General features: G+C 69.0%; 1 protein-coding gene across 1 annotated transcript; it reads right to left on the bottom strand.

Annotated features, from left to right (window-relative positions):
• Window positions 1-2,317: 2,317 nt before the first annotated feature.
• Window positions 2,318-8,525, bottom strand: WRAP53 (WD repeat containing antisense to TP53). Its single transcript, XM_045001462.1, has 11 exons — window positions 8,471-8,525; window positions 7,643-7,984; window positions 6,874-6,972; window positions 6,148-6,256; window positions 5,606-5,694; window positions 5,300-5,390; window positions 4,994-5,126; window positions 4,014-4,222; window positions 3,812-3,915; window positions 3,178-3,321; window positions 2,318-2,528 (listed from the first exon to the last, which is right to left on the bottom strand). Exons 2-11 carry the CDS (start codon window positions 7,864-7,866, stop codon window positions 2,345-2,347), a joined length of 1,386 nt encoding a protein of 461 aa, XP_044857397.1. The 5' UTR covers window positions 7,867-7,984; window positions 8,471-8,525; the 3' UTR covers window positions 2,318-2,344.
• Between the last annotated feature and the right edge of the window lie 3,382 nt (window positions 8,526-11,907).

The raw sequence follows: 11,907 nt of genomic DNA, 5'->3' as shown, positions 1-11,907 counted from the left end.
GCACCCCACCTCCACACCCCCCCTGCCGGGGCAGCCGGGCACGTCCGGCTCCGGCAGGGGAAGGTGTGATATTGAGACAAGCAGAGACCGGCGCCGGGAGGGAACGGGACAGAGATGCCGCGCGCCAGAGGAAAAAGGGGGAATTAAATCCCATTATGGATGTGAGAGCCCGGGCTAGTGTGTGTCATAGCCCCTATACTGCTAAGAGACCAGGGAGATTCCTCAATGCCTATCCCCGAGCCCCATGCGGAGATCTGCCCCATCCTAACACCCCCATGTTAATTAGTCTAGCACAATCAACAAACACCCTCCCCCACCCTGGAAAAAAAAAACAGAACCTGTTGGCAGAGACCCTACAATAATAAATCATTAGATGTTTTGAGCATCCTGCATACTTGCCCCTATTTGTTACTGTAGGGTCTTATGAGCACTGGCAGCACCTGTCACTTCGTTATCATAGGGTCTTTTCGGAACACTGGGCCCAAATGTCACTTTGTTATTGTAGGGTCTGCCAGGGGCACAAGTGGCCACCCCCATCCCCCCATAGGGGCAGCCCCATCTGCCCCAGCATCCCGGCCGCTGCCAGGAACAGACCCAGTAGCCAAATCTAAGCCAGTAACCACCCGCTCCCCGCTGGCCCAGATCACGCTGAGGGGCCCGGCTGGCCAGGTCTCTCCCCCCCACCTCCGCACAACACATCTGGGAGGGGAGTGGGGGCTGGTGGATTAGAGCAGGGGGGGCTGGGAGCCAGGACTCCTGGGTTCTCTCCCTGGCTCTGGGAGGGGAGTGGGGGCTGGTGGATTAGAGCAGGGGGGGCTGGGAGCCAGGACTCCTGGGTTCTCTCCCTGGCTCTGGGAGGGGAGCAGGGGCTGGTGGGTTAGAGCAGAGGAGGCTGGGAGCCAGGACTCCTGGGTTCTCTCCCCCGCGCTGGGAGGGGAGTGGGGGCTGGTGGTTAGACCAAGGGGGGCCCCCTCCCAGAGCCAGGACAGAACCCAGGAGTCCTGGCTCCCAGGCTGGAAAGGGAACCCAGGAGTCCGGGAGGCAGGGTCCCTTTAAGGAGGCAGGGCGGCTCCTGTTGCCCCTGATCCCGTCTTTGTGACATCACAGGAGGTTGCTGTGGCAACTGGATGCCGCTGGAAATAGGAGACTCAGGTGGGGAGAGAAGACCCGAAGGTGAGGTCTTAAAGGGACCCCGACCCACAAGCGGAGAGCCGGGGCGGCCGGTGACCCAGGGACCCCTCGCCCGGCGCTGAGATGCGCCCACCTCTGGGGCGGGGCGGCCGGTGACCCAGGGACCCCTCGCCCGGCGCTGAGATGCAGCCACCTCTGGGGCGGGGCGGCCGGTTACCCGGGGACCCCTCGCCCGGTGCTGAGATGCGGCCACCTCTGGGGCGGGGCGGCCGGTTACCCGGGGACCCCTCGCCCGGCGCTGAGATGCGCCCACCTCTGGGGCGGGGCGGCCGGTTACCCAGGGACCCCTCGCCAGGCGCCGAGATGCGCCCACCTCTGGGGCGGGGCGGCCGGTGACCCGGGGACCCCTCGCCCGGCGCCGAGATGCGCCCACCTCTGGGGCGGGGCGGCCGGTTACCCAGGGACCCCTCGCCCGGCGCTGAGATGCGGCCACCTCTGGGGCGGGGGTCAGCTGTCTACACAAGGATCCTTCCTCCCCCCGCCCATCACCCCAATGCAGGAGTCCTGACTCTCAGCCCCCCGCCCCCGTAACCTTTCGACGGACACTCGTGCCAACTCCCGGCCCCCTGCCACCCTCCCCTCCCCCGGGGGAGAGGGCTATTTACCCGTCGCCAGCTGTGTTTGGCCAGCCGCTGCCAAGGCAAACCAACCCCAGACGGCCTCTGTGTGTCGGGGGGGGGGTTCACACGCCTGGGGGGGGGGCAGACGTGCCTGCCCCCCGTTACTGGGACGACTGGGGTGGGAGAGATCGTGCCCCCTCCTCCGTCGCCCAACAGCGCCGGCTTCCTTAGGGCGGTTTGTTATCGTAGGGTCTCCTGGCGGGTTGTTGTGGTAGGGCCCACCAACGGGATGAAACCTGGAGCCCCGGCCCCAGGCGTGCGAGGGACGTAGGGGCTAGTGGTTAGAGCAGGCTGGGGGTGTCGGGGTATCGGACCCAGCCCCCGTCCGTCACCCGCCCCGCAAAAACAGACAGATAAAAAAAAAAAACAAAACAACGTTTTATACAGACAAAGCCGGGAGGGTTATGTACAGATCCCCCCCGCCAAGCAGTGCCCCTCCCCCATCTCCCCCCAACCTCAGCCACCCCCAAATCTCCAGCCCAGCCCCCCACCGAGCCCCCCCGGTGGCCACCCAGTCCGGGCAGGCGGCGGCCTCACGGGGCAGGGGGGTGCCCCCCGCTCTCCCCACACCACCACAGCTGCAGGCAGTTCTGGCCGCGGGCCGGGCGCGGGGGGGGCCCGGGCCCCCCTTCCTCGTCCTCCTCGCCGCTGTCCCACGGCGCTGGGAACTGGCGCTGGCCGGAGGCGCTGGCCAGCAGGGGCAGGCTGGGGTGCAGGCTGGGCAGAGGGGAGACAGGGTCAAGACGGGGCCACCGGCTCCTCCCCCTGACCCACAGCCGCCCCCCCCCCGCTCTAACCAGTGAGCCCCACTCCCCTCCCACAGCCAGGGAGAGAACCCAGGAGTCCTGGCTCCCTGCCCCCCCTGCTCTAACCCACCAGCCCCCACTCATCTCTCAGAACCCAGGCATCCTGGCTCCCAGCCCCACTGCTCCAACCATTACACCCCACTCCTGTCCCAGTGCCGGGGAGAGAACCCAGGAGTCCTGGCTCCTAGCCCCCCTGCTCCAACCATTACACCCCACTCCCCTCCCGGAGCCAGGCAGAGAACCCAGGAGTCCTGGCTCCCTGCCCCCCCTGCTCTAACCCACCAGCCCCCACTCATCCCTCAGAACCCAGGCATCCTGGCTCCCAGCCCCCCTGCTCCAACCATTACACCCCACTCCTGTCCCAGTGCCGGGGAGAGAACCCAGGCATCCTGGCTCCCAGCCCCCACTGCTCTAACCCACCAGCCCCCACTCCCCTCCCAGAGCCAGGGAGAGAACCCAGGAGTCCTGGCTCCCCGCCCCCCCTGCTCTGACCCACCAGCCCCCACTCCCCTCCCAGAGCCGGGGAGAGAACCCAGGCGTCCGCGCTCCCCCGCCAGTACCTGATCCCGTTGACGCAGTCCCGCAGGGCCTGGAATTGCAGCAGGGGGTCCAGCACCGGCTCGGGGTCTCCGGTCGGGGGCTGAGCCGTGTCCCACACCGAGACCAGCCCCTCCGTGGTACCGCTCAGCAGGAACCGGCCGCTCCTGGGTGGGGAGAGACACAACACACCCCATCTGGCGCTTAGAGGCTGCAGCCGGGGGGCGGGGGGCGGGTATGGCTCCCAGGGGTCCTTGGGCTCCCACACCGGCAGCAGCTGGGTGCCAGGATGCCTGGGTTCCATCCCCAGACCCCGATACTTATCTGAAGGCGCATTATTAGGGGTGTTACGGTAGCAGCGAGACCCCCGCCCTGTGTCGAGGAGGGGGTGGCCCCGTCGCGCCGAGAGCCGCCCGGCCCCACGGTGAGCACCGCTCCCCGCCCCACGGGCAATTGAAGGAGCCTTACGCCTCTTCTACCGGATGGGGAAACTGAGGCAGGCGGGGAAACTGAGGCAGGCAACCGCAAAGCGACTCGCCTGCTCTCGTAACGAGAGCGTGTGGCAGAGCTGGGGGAGAGAACCCAGGAGTCCGGGCCCCCTGCCCCCGCCGGGCAGGGACGCGGAGGAAGGAGGGGGCGGGGGGGAACGACACTCACGGCTCGAGGTCGAAGTAGAGGCGCTGGTTGGTGGCTACGGAGCGGCGCATGGAGAACAGCACCCGGCCCGGCTGCCGCAGGTCCCAGCACAGGATCTCGGGGTCCTGTGTGGGGCAGGAGATGCCGTGAGCCCAGCAGCCCCCACTGGAGAATCCCCCCCCCCCCCGACTCCCCCAGCCGCCGCTTCTCAGGCCCCGCCCACCTTGCGCCCGCCGGTGAAGAGCCGGGTGCCGTCGGGGGAGAAGAGGGCGTGGGTGACGCCGCCCCGGTGGCCCTGCAGCATGGCCAGGGCCGTGCCCTCGGCCCGCGAGTACAGCCCCACCGTCCGGGAGTAGGAGGCGCAGGCGTAGAGGGGCTGGGCCGGGCTGAAGGCGATGCAGGAGATGATGCCGCTCTGCCCCTGTTTCTTCACTGCATGGGGGGCGGGAGGACATGTTAAAACCCCCCAAATGACCCCCCCCCGAACAGCCCTCCCATCCCCTCCACTCAGTGCCGGGTCGTTCACTCTGGAACCTAATGATAGCGGGCTGCTATCATTAGGTTCCAGAGTGAACGGCCCGGCACTAGAGTCCTAATTCCCTGGGGTGGGTTTGACCCAACGCGTTCCCATCCCGAGACCTAATTCCCTGGGGTGGGTTTGACCCAACGCACTCCCTCCACATACCCTGCCTCCCACCCCCCCAAAACCTGGCCAGGGTGTTAACTCTGGACCCTAATGATGATGGTAAACTGCCAGCTCCCTGTTTCACCGCAGAGAGCAGGAGGAGCCATTCCTCTACAGCCTCCCCTGAGCTGAAAGGGTAACTTCAAATCTTGGGGGGCATGTTAACTCTGGAGCCCAATGATGGCAGTGAGATGCCTGATGCCTGTTTCACTGGAAGAAGGGGAGTAGCTGGGGTCGACACACACACACACACAAACCCCAGTGGTCCGTTAACTCTGGAACCTAGTGATGGCCAACTGACCGATTACTAAAGAATCCCTCTGGAACCTAACAATGGCGGCAGATAATTCCCTCTTTCTCTCCAGGAGCCCAAGCATCAGCCCAAATCCGCCTCCCCTGAGCCCTCCTTTCCCTGCCATGGAAGTGTTAACTCTGAAACCTAATGGTTTTTTTTTTTAAACAAAGCCAGGGCCGGGGTGCCATCAGCCGCGGTGCTGCCAGGGAGCGGGGGGGCTCACCAAAGGTGGGGCGGCTCTCGCATACCCGGCCCGGGCGCTCCGTCTCGAACACCCGCACGGTCTTATCAAACCCGCAGAACAGCTGGGAGCCGTCGGGGGTGAAGCAGAGGGAGTGAGCAGCCGTCAGCTCATCCTGGGGACAGACCCACAGAGAGGGGCGTCAGGACGCCTGGGTTCTCTCCCCGGCTCTGGGAGGGGAGTAGGGGCTGGTGGTTAGAGCGAGGGGGGGGGTTGGAAGCCAGGACTCCTGGGTTCTCTCCCCGGCTCTGGGTGTGGGCGGGGCCGGGCGCCAGGCTCTGTACGCACCAGGTGGTTGTAGCTACGGAAGGTGGCCCGCAGGTCCCCGCAGAAAGCGTCCCACACGTGGACGGGGTTGTCCCGGCTGCTGCTGGCCAAGCTGTGGGACCACGAGAGGGGCAGAAATGTGAGGGGTGGGGTCAGGGGGGAGTGCGGGACAGGGGGCAGCTGGCACCCCCTAGACAAGACAGGCCCCTGCCCCATTCCCCGCCCCCCCTGAGCCAGCCAGTCCCCGCCCTGGGGCCGGGTAGGAAAAGGCTCCACCCCATTCCCCGGGGGCCAGCAGGGGGCGCCCTCGCGGGCCGCGGCATTTACAAGCAGGTGGGCGGGTCGGCGGAGCTCATCAGCGGGAACCAGCAGTAGTCGTAGACTGTGTCTCCCTCGGCCATTCGCAGCACGGGGCTCTGCGGGGAGACAGACCCACGGACGGTCAGGCCGCCCCTCCGGGGGGGGGGGGCAGGACTCCTGGGTTCTCTCCCCGGCTCTGGGAGGGGAGCGGGGGCTGGTGGGTTAGAGCAGGGGGGGCTGGGAGCCAGGACTCCTGGGTTCTCTCCCCGGCTCTGGGAGGGGAGCGGGGGCTGGTGGCTTAGAGCAGGGGGGGCTGGGAGCCAGGACTCCTGGGTTCTCTCCCCGGCTCTGGGAGGGGAGTGGGGGCTGGTGGGTTAGAGCAGGGGGGGCTGGGAGCCAGGACTCCTGGGTTCTCACCCCCGCTCTGGGCGGGCAGTGGGGGCTATTGGGGGAAAAAAAGCCCCCCACCCACACACCCACTGCACCAGCACAGTTCCGCCCCACACGGGGGGGGTGGGAGGGGACTGTCCTCTTACGATCACTTCCCCTCCCCCCCCCTTCCCTCCTACCATCTCGGCCACGGCCCCCCACTCCTGGCCGTACAGCTCGGGAGGCAGGTTGTATATGCGCAGGGTGTTGTCGGCGCTGTTGGTCAGGAGACAGGAGCCGTCGGGGGCCCTGCGGAGACGGGGGGGGGGGGCAGAGCCAGGCCGTCAGGATGCCCCCAGCCCTGGGGGAGAGAACCCAGGCGTCCTGCTCCCCCGCTTTAACCACCAGCCCCCACTCCCCTCCCAGAGCCGGGGAGGGAACCCAGGCATCCTGGCTCCCAGCCTCCCCCGCTCTAACCACTAGATCCCACTCCCCCCCCCGAACTAAAAAATCCCCCATGCCTCAGTTTCCCCTCCTACCCACACGTATTGAGGCTGAAGCTCCTGTGGGGAAAGAACTGCCCTGAGCACCCAGCCCATGGTGGGGAGCCCCACCCTTCCAACTCGGGGTCCCCTCAATCCCGGGCAGCAGTGTCCATGCAGCACCGACTATGAAGCGTGTCCTGGCCTGGGGCTGGAGAGAGAACCCAGGTGTCCGGGCTCCCAGCCCCACCCCCAGTACCTGATCCCGTTGTCCAGCACCGGGGCCGGGGGGGGGGGGGTGTATCCGAGCTCCTCAAGGGGGCTCTGTGTGACACCCAGCACCCCGGCGCGGAGGCGGGGAGCCGATCCCTGACCAGAGTCCCGGGACGTGACCCCAAATATCTACACCCCACCCCCCTCCGAGGGCCCGGCCCAGCGTCCTACCACTTGCAGCCCTTGAGGAAGTTCTCCGGCAGGCGGCCGTACTCGCCCCAGGCGCCCGTCAGCAGTTTGGGGGGCCCCAGGAACTCGTAGCCCGGCAGGCTGGGGGGAGAGAGAGGGGGAGACACTGGTACAGAGGTTACCCAGCCCCCCTGCACTAACCACCGGACCCCACTCCCCTCCCAGAGCCGGGGAGGGAACCCAGGTGTCCTGGCTCCCAGCCCCCCCTGCTCCAACCCACCAGCCCCCACTCCCCTCCCAGAGCCGGGGAGAGAACCCAGGAGTCCTGGCTCCCAGCCCCCCTGCGCTAACCACCAGCCCCCCACTCCCCTCCCAGAGCCGGGGAGAGAACCCAGGAGTCCTGGCTCCCGGCCCCCCCTGCACTAACCACCGGACCCCACTCCCCTCCCAGAGCCGGGGAGGGAACCCAGGTGTCCTGGCTCCCAGCCCCCCCTGCTCTAACCACCAGCCCCCACTCCCCTCCCAGAGCCAGGGAGAGAACCCAGGAGTCCTGGCTCCCAGCCCCCCCTGCTCTAACCACCGGACCCCACTCCCCTCCCAGAGCCGGGGAGAGAACCCAGGAGTCCTGGCTCCCAGCCCCCCCTGCTCTAACCCACCAGCCCCCACTCCCCTCCCAGAGCCGGGGAGAGAACCCAGGAGTCCTGGCTCCCAGCCCCCCCTGCTCTGACCCACCAGCCCCCACTCCCCTCCCAGAGCTGGGGAGAGAACCCAGGAGTCCTGCCCCCCCGGAGGGGTGACCTCCGGCGCTCACTAGTACTCGTCCTCCCACTCGGGTTCCTGTCCCCCGTCCTCCGCCACTTCGGTCCCTGCTTCCGCCAGCCCCTCATCCTCCTGCGGCGCGGATCCCGCCCCCGGCACCTCGCCCCCGGGGGAGCCGTTCTGCCGGGCCAGCTTGGGGGGGGGCTCCGGGGGCCCGGCGGCTCCCCCGCCCGGATCGGCCCCACGGGCAGCGTCAGCGAGCGTCTCTGCCTCCATCGCCCGGGCGCTCAGCTGGGTGGGCGGCGGGGAGCGCGGCCGGGGACGGGTCTGCTCCGGCGGGTGCTGCAGCGGCCGACGCGCCCCGGTGACTCGGGCATCCCCGGAGCGTGGGTGCCTGGCAAGGCAGGAGACAAAGGGTTAATGGTGGGAGAGAACCCAGGAGTCCGGGCTCCCAGCCTGCCCTGCTCTGACCCACCAGCCCCCACTGCCCTCCCAGAGCCGGGGAGAGAACCCAGGAGTCCTGGCTCCCAGCCCCCCCCTGCTCTAACCCACCAGCCCCCGCTCCCCTCCCAGAGCTGGGGAGAGAACCCAGGAGTCCTGGCTCCCGGCCCCCCTGCTCTGACCCACCAGCCCCCACTCCCCTCCCAGAGCCGGGGAGAGAACCCAGGAGTCCTGGCTCCCAGCCCCCCCTGCTCTGACCCACCAGCCCCCACTGCCCTCCCAGAGCCGGGGAGAGAACCCAGGAGTCCTGGCTCCCAGCCCCCCCTGCTCTGACCCACCTGCCCCCACTCCCCTCCCAGAGCTGGGGAGGGAACCCAGGAGTCCGGGCTCCCGGCCCCGCCCCCAGACCACGTGTCCCAGCTGGAATCTGGGCTCTTACCCCGGGTAGCGGGGAGAGAAGGAGGGTGTTGGGGTGGATGGACGAGACCACAGTCTGGGTGTGTGTGGGGGTGTTATATGGACGGGACCACTCTCCCGGGGCGGGGGGGAAATGGACGGGACCACTCTCTCCCGTGGGGGTGTGGACGAGACCACTCTCCCGGGGAGGGGGGGAAATGGACGGGACCACTCTCTCCCGTGGGGGTGTGGACGAGACCACTCTCCCGGGGTGGGGGGGGGAAATGGACGGGACCACTCTCTCCCGTGGGGGGGTGGACGAGACCACTCTCCCGGGGCGGGGGGGGGTGGACGGGCCCCGTTACCTCCCAAGGTTCTCGTTCCGAGAGCACGAGCCGCTCAAGCGGTGGAGGCGCCCACGACAGCCCCGGGCTCCACCCCCTCGGGGAGATCTCGCGAGACCTGCCCGGAAACTCCCCGATTCCTAAAACGCGGGCTCTCACGTCGCCCCTCCCCCACGGCTCGCCCCAAATCACGCGTGATCTCGGCCCTTGGCCACATTCCTCTGCAAATCTCGCGTGATCTGAGCCCTTGGCCACACTCCTCCGCAAATCCCGCGAGATCTCGGCCCTTGGCCACACTCCTCCGCAAATCCCGCGAGATCTCAGCCCCTGGGCCATACTCCTCCGCAAATCCCGCGTGATCTCGGGCCTTGGCCACACTCCTCCGCAAATCCCGCGAGATCTCAGCCCTTGGCCACACTCCTCCGCAAATCCCGCGTGATCTCGGGCCTTGGCCACACTCCTCCGCAAATCCCGCGATATCTCAGCCCCTGGGTCATACTCCCCCAAATTCCCTCCAGCCCTGCCGGTGCCCCTCACTCCCGACCCGCAGCCCCCTGCCCCCCCCAGCTCTGCCGGTGCCCCTCACTCCCGACCCGCAGCCCCTGCCAGCCCAGCCCTGCCAGTGCCCCTCACTCCCGACCCGCTGCCCCTGCCCCCCCCCAGCCCTGCCGGTGCCCCTCACTCCCGACCCGCAGCCCCTGCCCCCCCCCAGCCCTGCCGGTGCCCCTCACTCCCGACCCGCAGCCCCTGCCACCCCCGGCTCTGCCGGTGCCCCTCACTCCCGACCCGCAGCCCCTGGCCCCCCCAGCCCTGCCGGTGCCCCTCACTCCCGACCCGCAGCCCCTGCCCCCACCCAGCTCTGCCGGTGCCCCTCACTCCCGACCCGCAGCCCCTGCCCCCACCCAGCTCTGCCGGTGCCCCTCACTCCCGACCCGCCGCCCCTGCCCCCCCCTGCCCTGCCGGTGCCCCTCACTCCCGACCCGCAGCCCCTGCCAGCCCGGCCCTGCCGGTGCCCCTCACTCCCGACCCGCAGCCCCTGCCCCCCCCAGCCCTGCCGGTGCCCCTCACTCCCGACCCGCAGCCCCTGCCAGCCCGGCCCTGCCCCCCCCTCCCGTTTCCTGTTTTTCGTAACTCTGTGGTTTGCGTTTGCTGGTGACACTGAAGGGCCTTTCCGGGGCCGGGGGCCGGAACCGTTCGCACCCTGGTTGCGCCAGTGGCCCCCACGTGCCCCTGTCATGGGCCTCCACTCCCCAGCTGGGGGGGGCTGGCTGCAGCCTGAGGGCGGGGCCCAGTCGGGGGGGGGGGCAGGCCCGGCTGTAGTCAGGGGGAGGCCGAGATGGGAAGGGGGCTGGTCTGACGGGGCCAGGGGGAGGCCTCAGCTGGAGATGGGGCAGGAGTCGTGGGGGGGGGTCTATCGAGGTGGGGGGGACCCACCTGGGAGGGGAAGCAGGTGAGAGGGGGGTAGGTGGAGCTGAGAGGGCCAAGCCGGGGCAGGAGGCTGGCTGGGGGGGGGCAGGTGGAGCTGGGGGGGAGGGGCTGGCTGGAGGGGCTGGCTGGAGGGGGGGTTGAGTGGGGGGCAGGTGGAGCTGGGGGGAGGGGCTGGGTGGAGGGGGGCAGGGGGGGGGAGGGGAGGCTGGCTGGAGGAGGGGTTGAGTGGAGGGCCACTAGTACCTGGGGGGAGGGGAGGCTGGCTGGAGGGGGGCAGGTGGGGGGAGGGGAGGCTGGCTGGAGGGGCCAGGGGGGGGGAGGGGAGGCTGGCTGGAGGGGCCAGGTGGGGGGAGGGGAGGCTGGCTGGAGGAGGGGTTGAGTGTGGGGCAGCTGGAGCCGGGGGGGAGGGGAGGCTGGCTGGAGGGGGTGTTGAGCGGGGGGCAGCTGGAGCCGGGGGGAGGGGCTGGCTGGAGGGGGCAGGTGGGGGGAGGGGAGGCTGGCTGGAGGGGGGCAGGTGGGGGGAGGGGAAATTGGCTGGAGGAGGGGTTGAGTGGGAGGGCAGGTGGAGCTGGAGGGAGGGGAGGCTGGCTGGAGGGGGGCAGGTGGGGGGAGGGGAGGCTGGCTGGAGGGGGGTTGAGTGGGGGGGCAGGCGGAACCCGGGGGGGAGCCTGGCTGGGGGGGTCAGGGAATGGGACACGGGGGCTGGGGGGGGGGGCAGCCCGGTCTCCGTAAGGACAAAGCCGGAAGGCGTCTGTGACGGACCCGCTGGGGTGGGGGGAGCCCCGCGAGCCCCCCCCCCCGTCGCTGTGCTCCCGGGCGGAGGGGGACACGGGGGGGGCCTTTGGCAAGTGGAATAGTTTTTTATTAGCAGGTAACAAAGCCAGCGCAGAGCCCCCGGGTGACCCCGGCCCCCCCCGCCCCCCCCGCTCTCACCCGGGACGGTAACAAAGCGGCTCCCCGGACGCCTGGGTCCCTTCCCCTCGGCCGGGCCGGGGGCCCTTTGCTCTGTATCCCTGCCCCTGCCGGGCGTCTTACAAAGCCAGACAAGAACCCAGGAGTCCTGGCTCCTCCCCCGCCCCTGTCCCAAGCCACTAGACCCCCCTCAGAGCTGGAGAGAGAACCCAGGAGTCCGGGCTCACAGCCGCCCCTCCCCCGGGCCCCACTCGCGACAGTCACAAAGTTTTTTGGGTGGAATTTCCTGAGTTTGTTCGGGGGGGGGTTGGTTTGGTTCAGGCTGCCCGGGGGGGGGGCGCCCCCTGGTGGGCGGGGCGGAGTCCTGCGCCCGCCCCAGGGATGAGACCCTTCCAGGATGTACCCCAAAATCACAGCCCTGGGATTGCTCCGGACTTCCCGGACGCCTGGCTCCCTTCTGGCCCGGTCCCTCTGCAGCTCCCCGGACGCCTGGGTCCCTTCCAGACGATTCCCTCTGCAGCTCCCTGGATGCCTGAGTGGCCGAGTCGTTCTGCAGCTTCCCGGACACCTGGGTCCCTTTCCTGGCCGAGTCCTTCTGCAGCTCCCCGGATGCCTGGGTCCTCCCCCCCAGACAATTCCCTCTGCAGCTCCCCGGATGCCTGGGTCCCTTCCAGACGATTCCCTCTGCAGCTCCCCGGATGCCTGGGTCCCTTCCAGACGATTCCCTCTGCAGCTCCCCGGATGCCTGGGTCCCTTCCGGACGATTCCCTCTGCAGCTCCCCGGATGCCTGGGTCC

The sequence above is a fragment of the Mauremys mutica genome, unplaced genomic scaffold (assembly GCF_020497125.1).
Source record: "Mauremys mutica isolate MM-2020 ecotype Southern unplaced genomic scaffold, ASM2049712v1 Super-Scaffold_277, whole genome shotgun sequence".
NCBI classification, from domain to species: domain Eukaryota; kingdom Metazoa; phylum Chordata; order Testudines; family Geoemydidae; genus Mauremys; species Mauremys mutica.
Note: the sequence above shows the minus strand (reverse complement) of the source record. Positions and strands in the feature narration are given on the sequence as shown.

What these genes read in the sequence shown, in the direction of transcription:
- WRAP53 (XM_045001462.1), bottom strand. Translation starts at nt 7,866, where the DNA reads ATGGAGGCAGAGACGCTCGCTGACGCTGCCCGTGGGGCCGATCCGGGC. An exon ending in TTCCTCAAGGGCTGCAAGTG is followed by an intron (nt 6,257 to 6,873) that starts GTAGGACGCTGG and finishes CCGTCTCCGCAG; the next exon opens with GGCCCCCGACGGCTCCTGTC. An exon ending in GACTGCGTCAACGGGATCAG is followed by an intron (nt 2,529 to 3,177) that starts GTACTGGCGGGG and finishes CCCTCTGCCCAG; the next exon opens with CCTGCACCCCAGCCTGCCCC.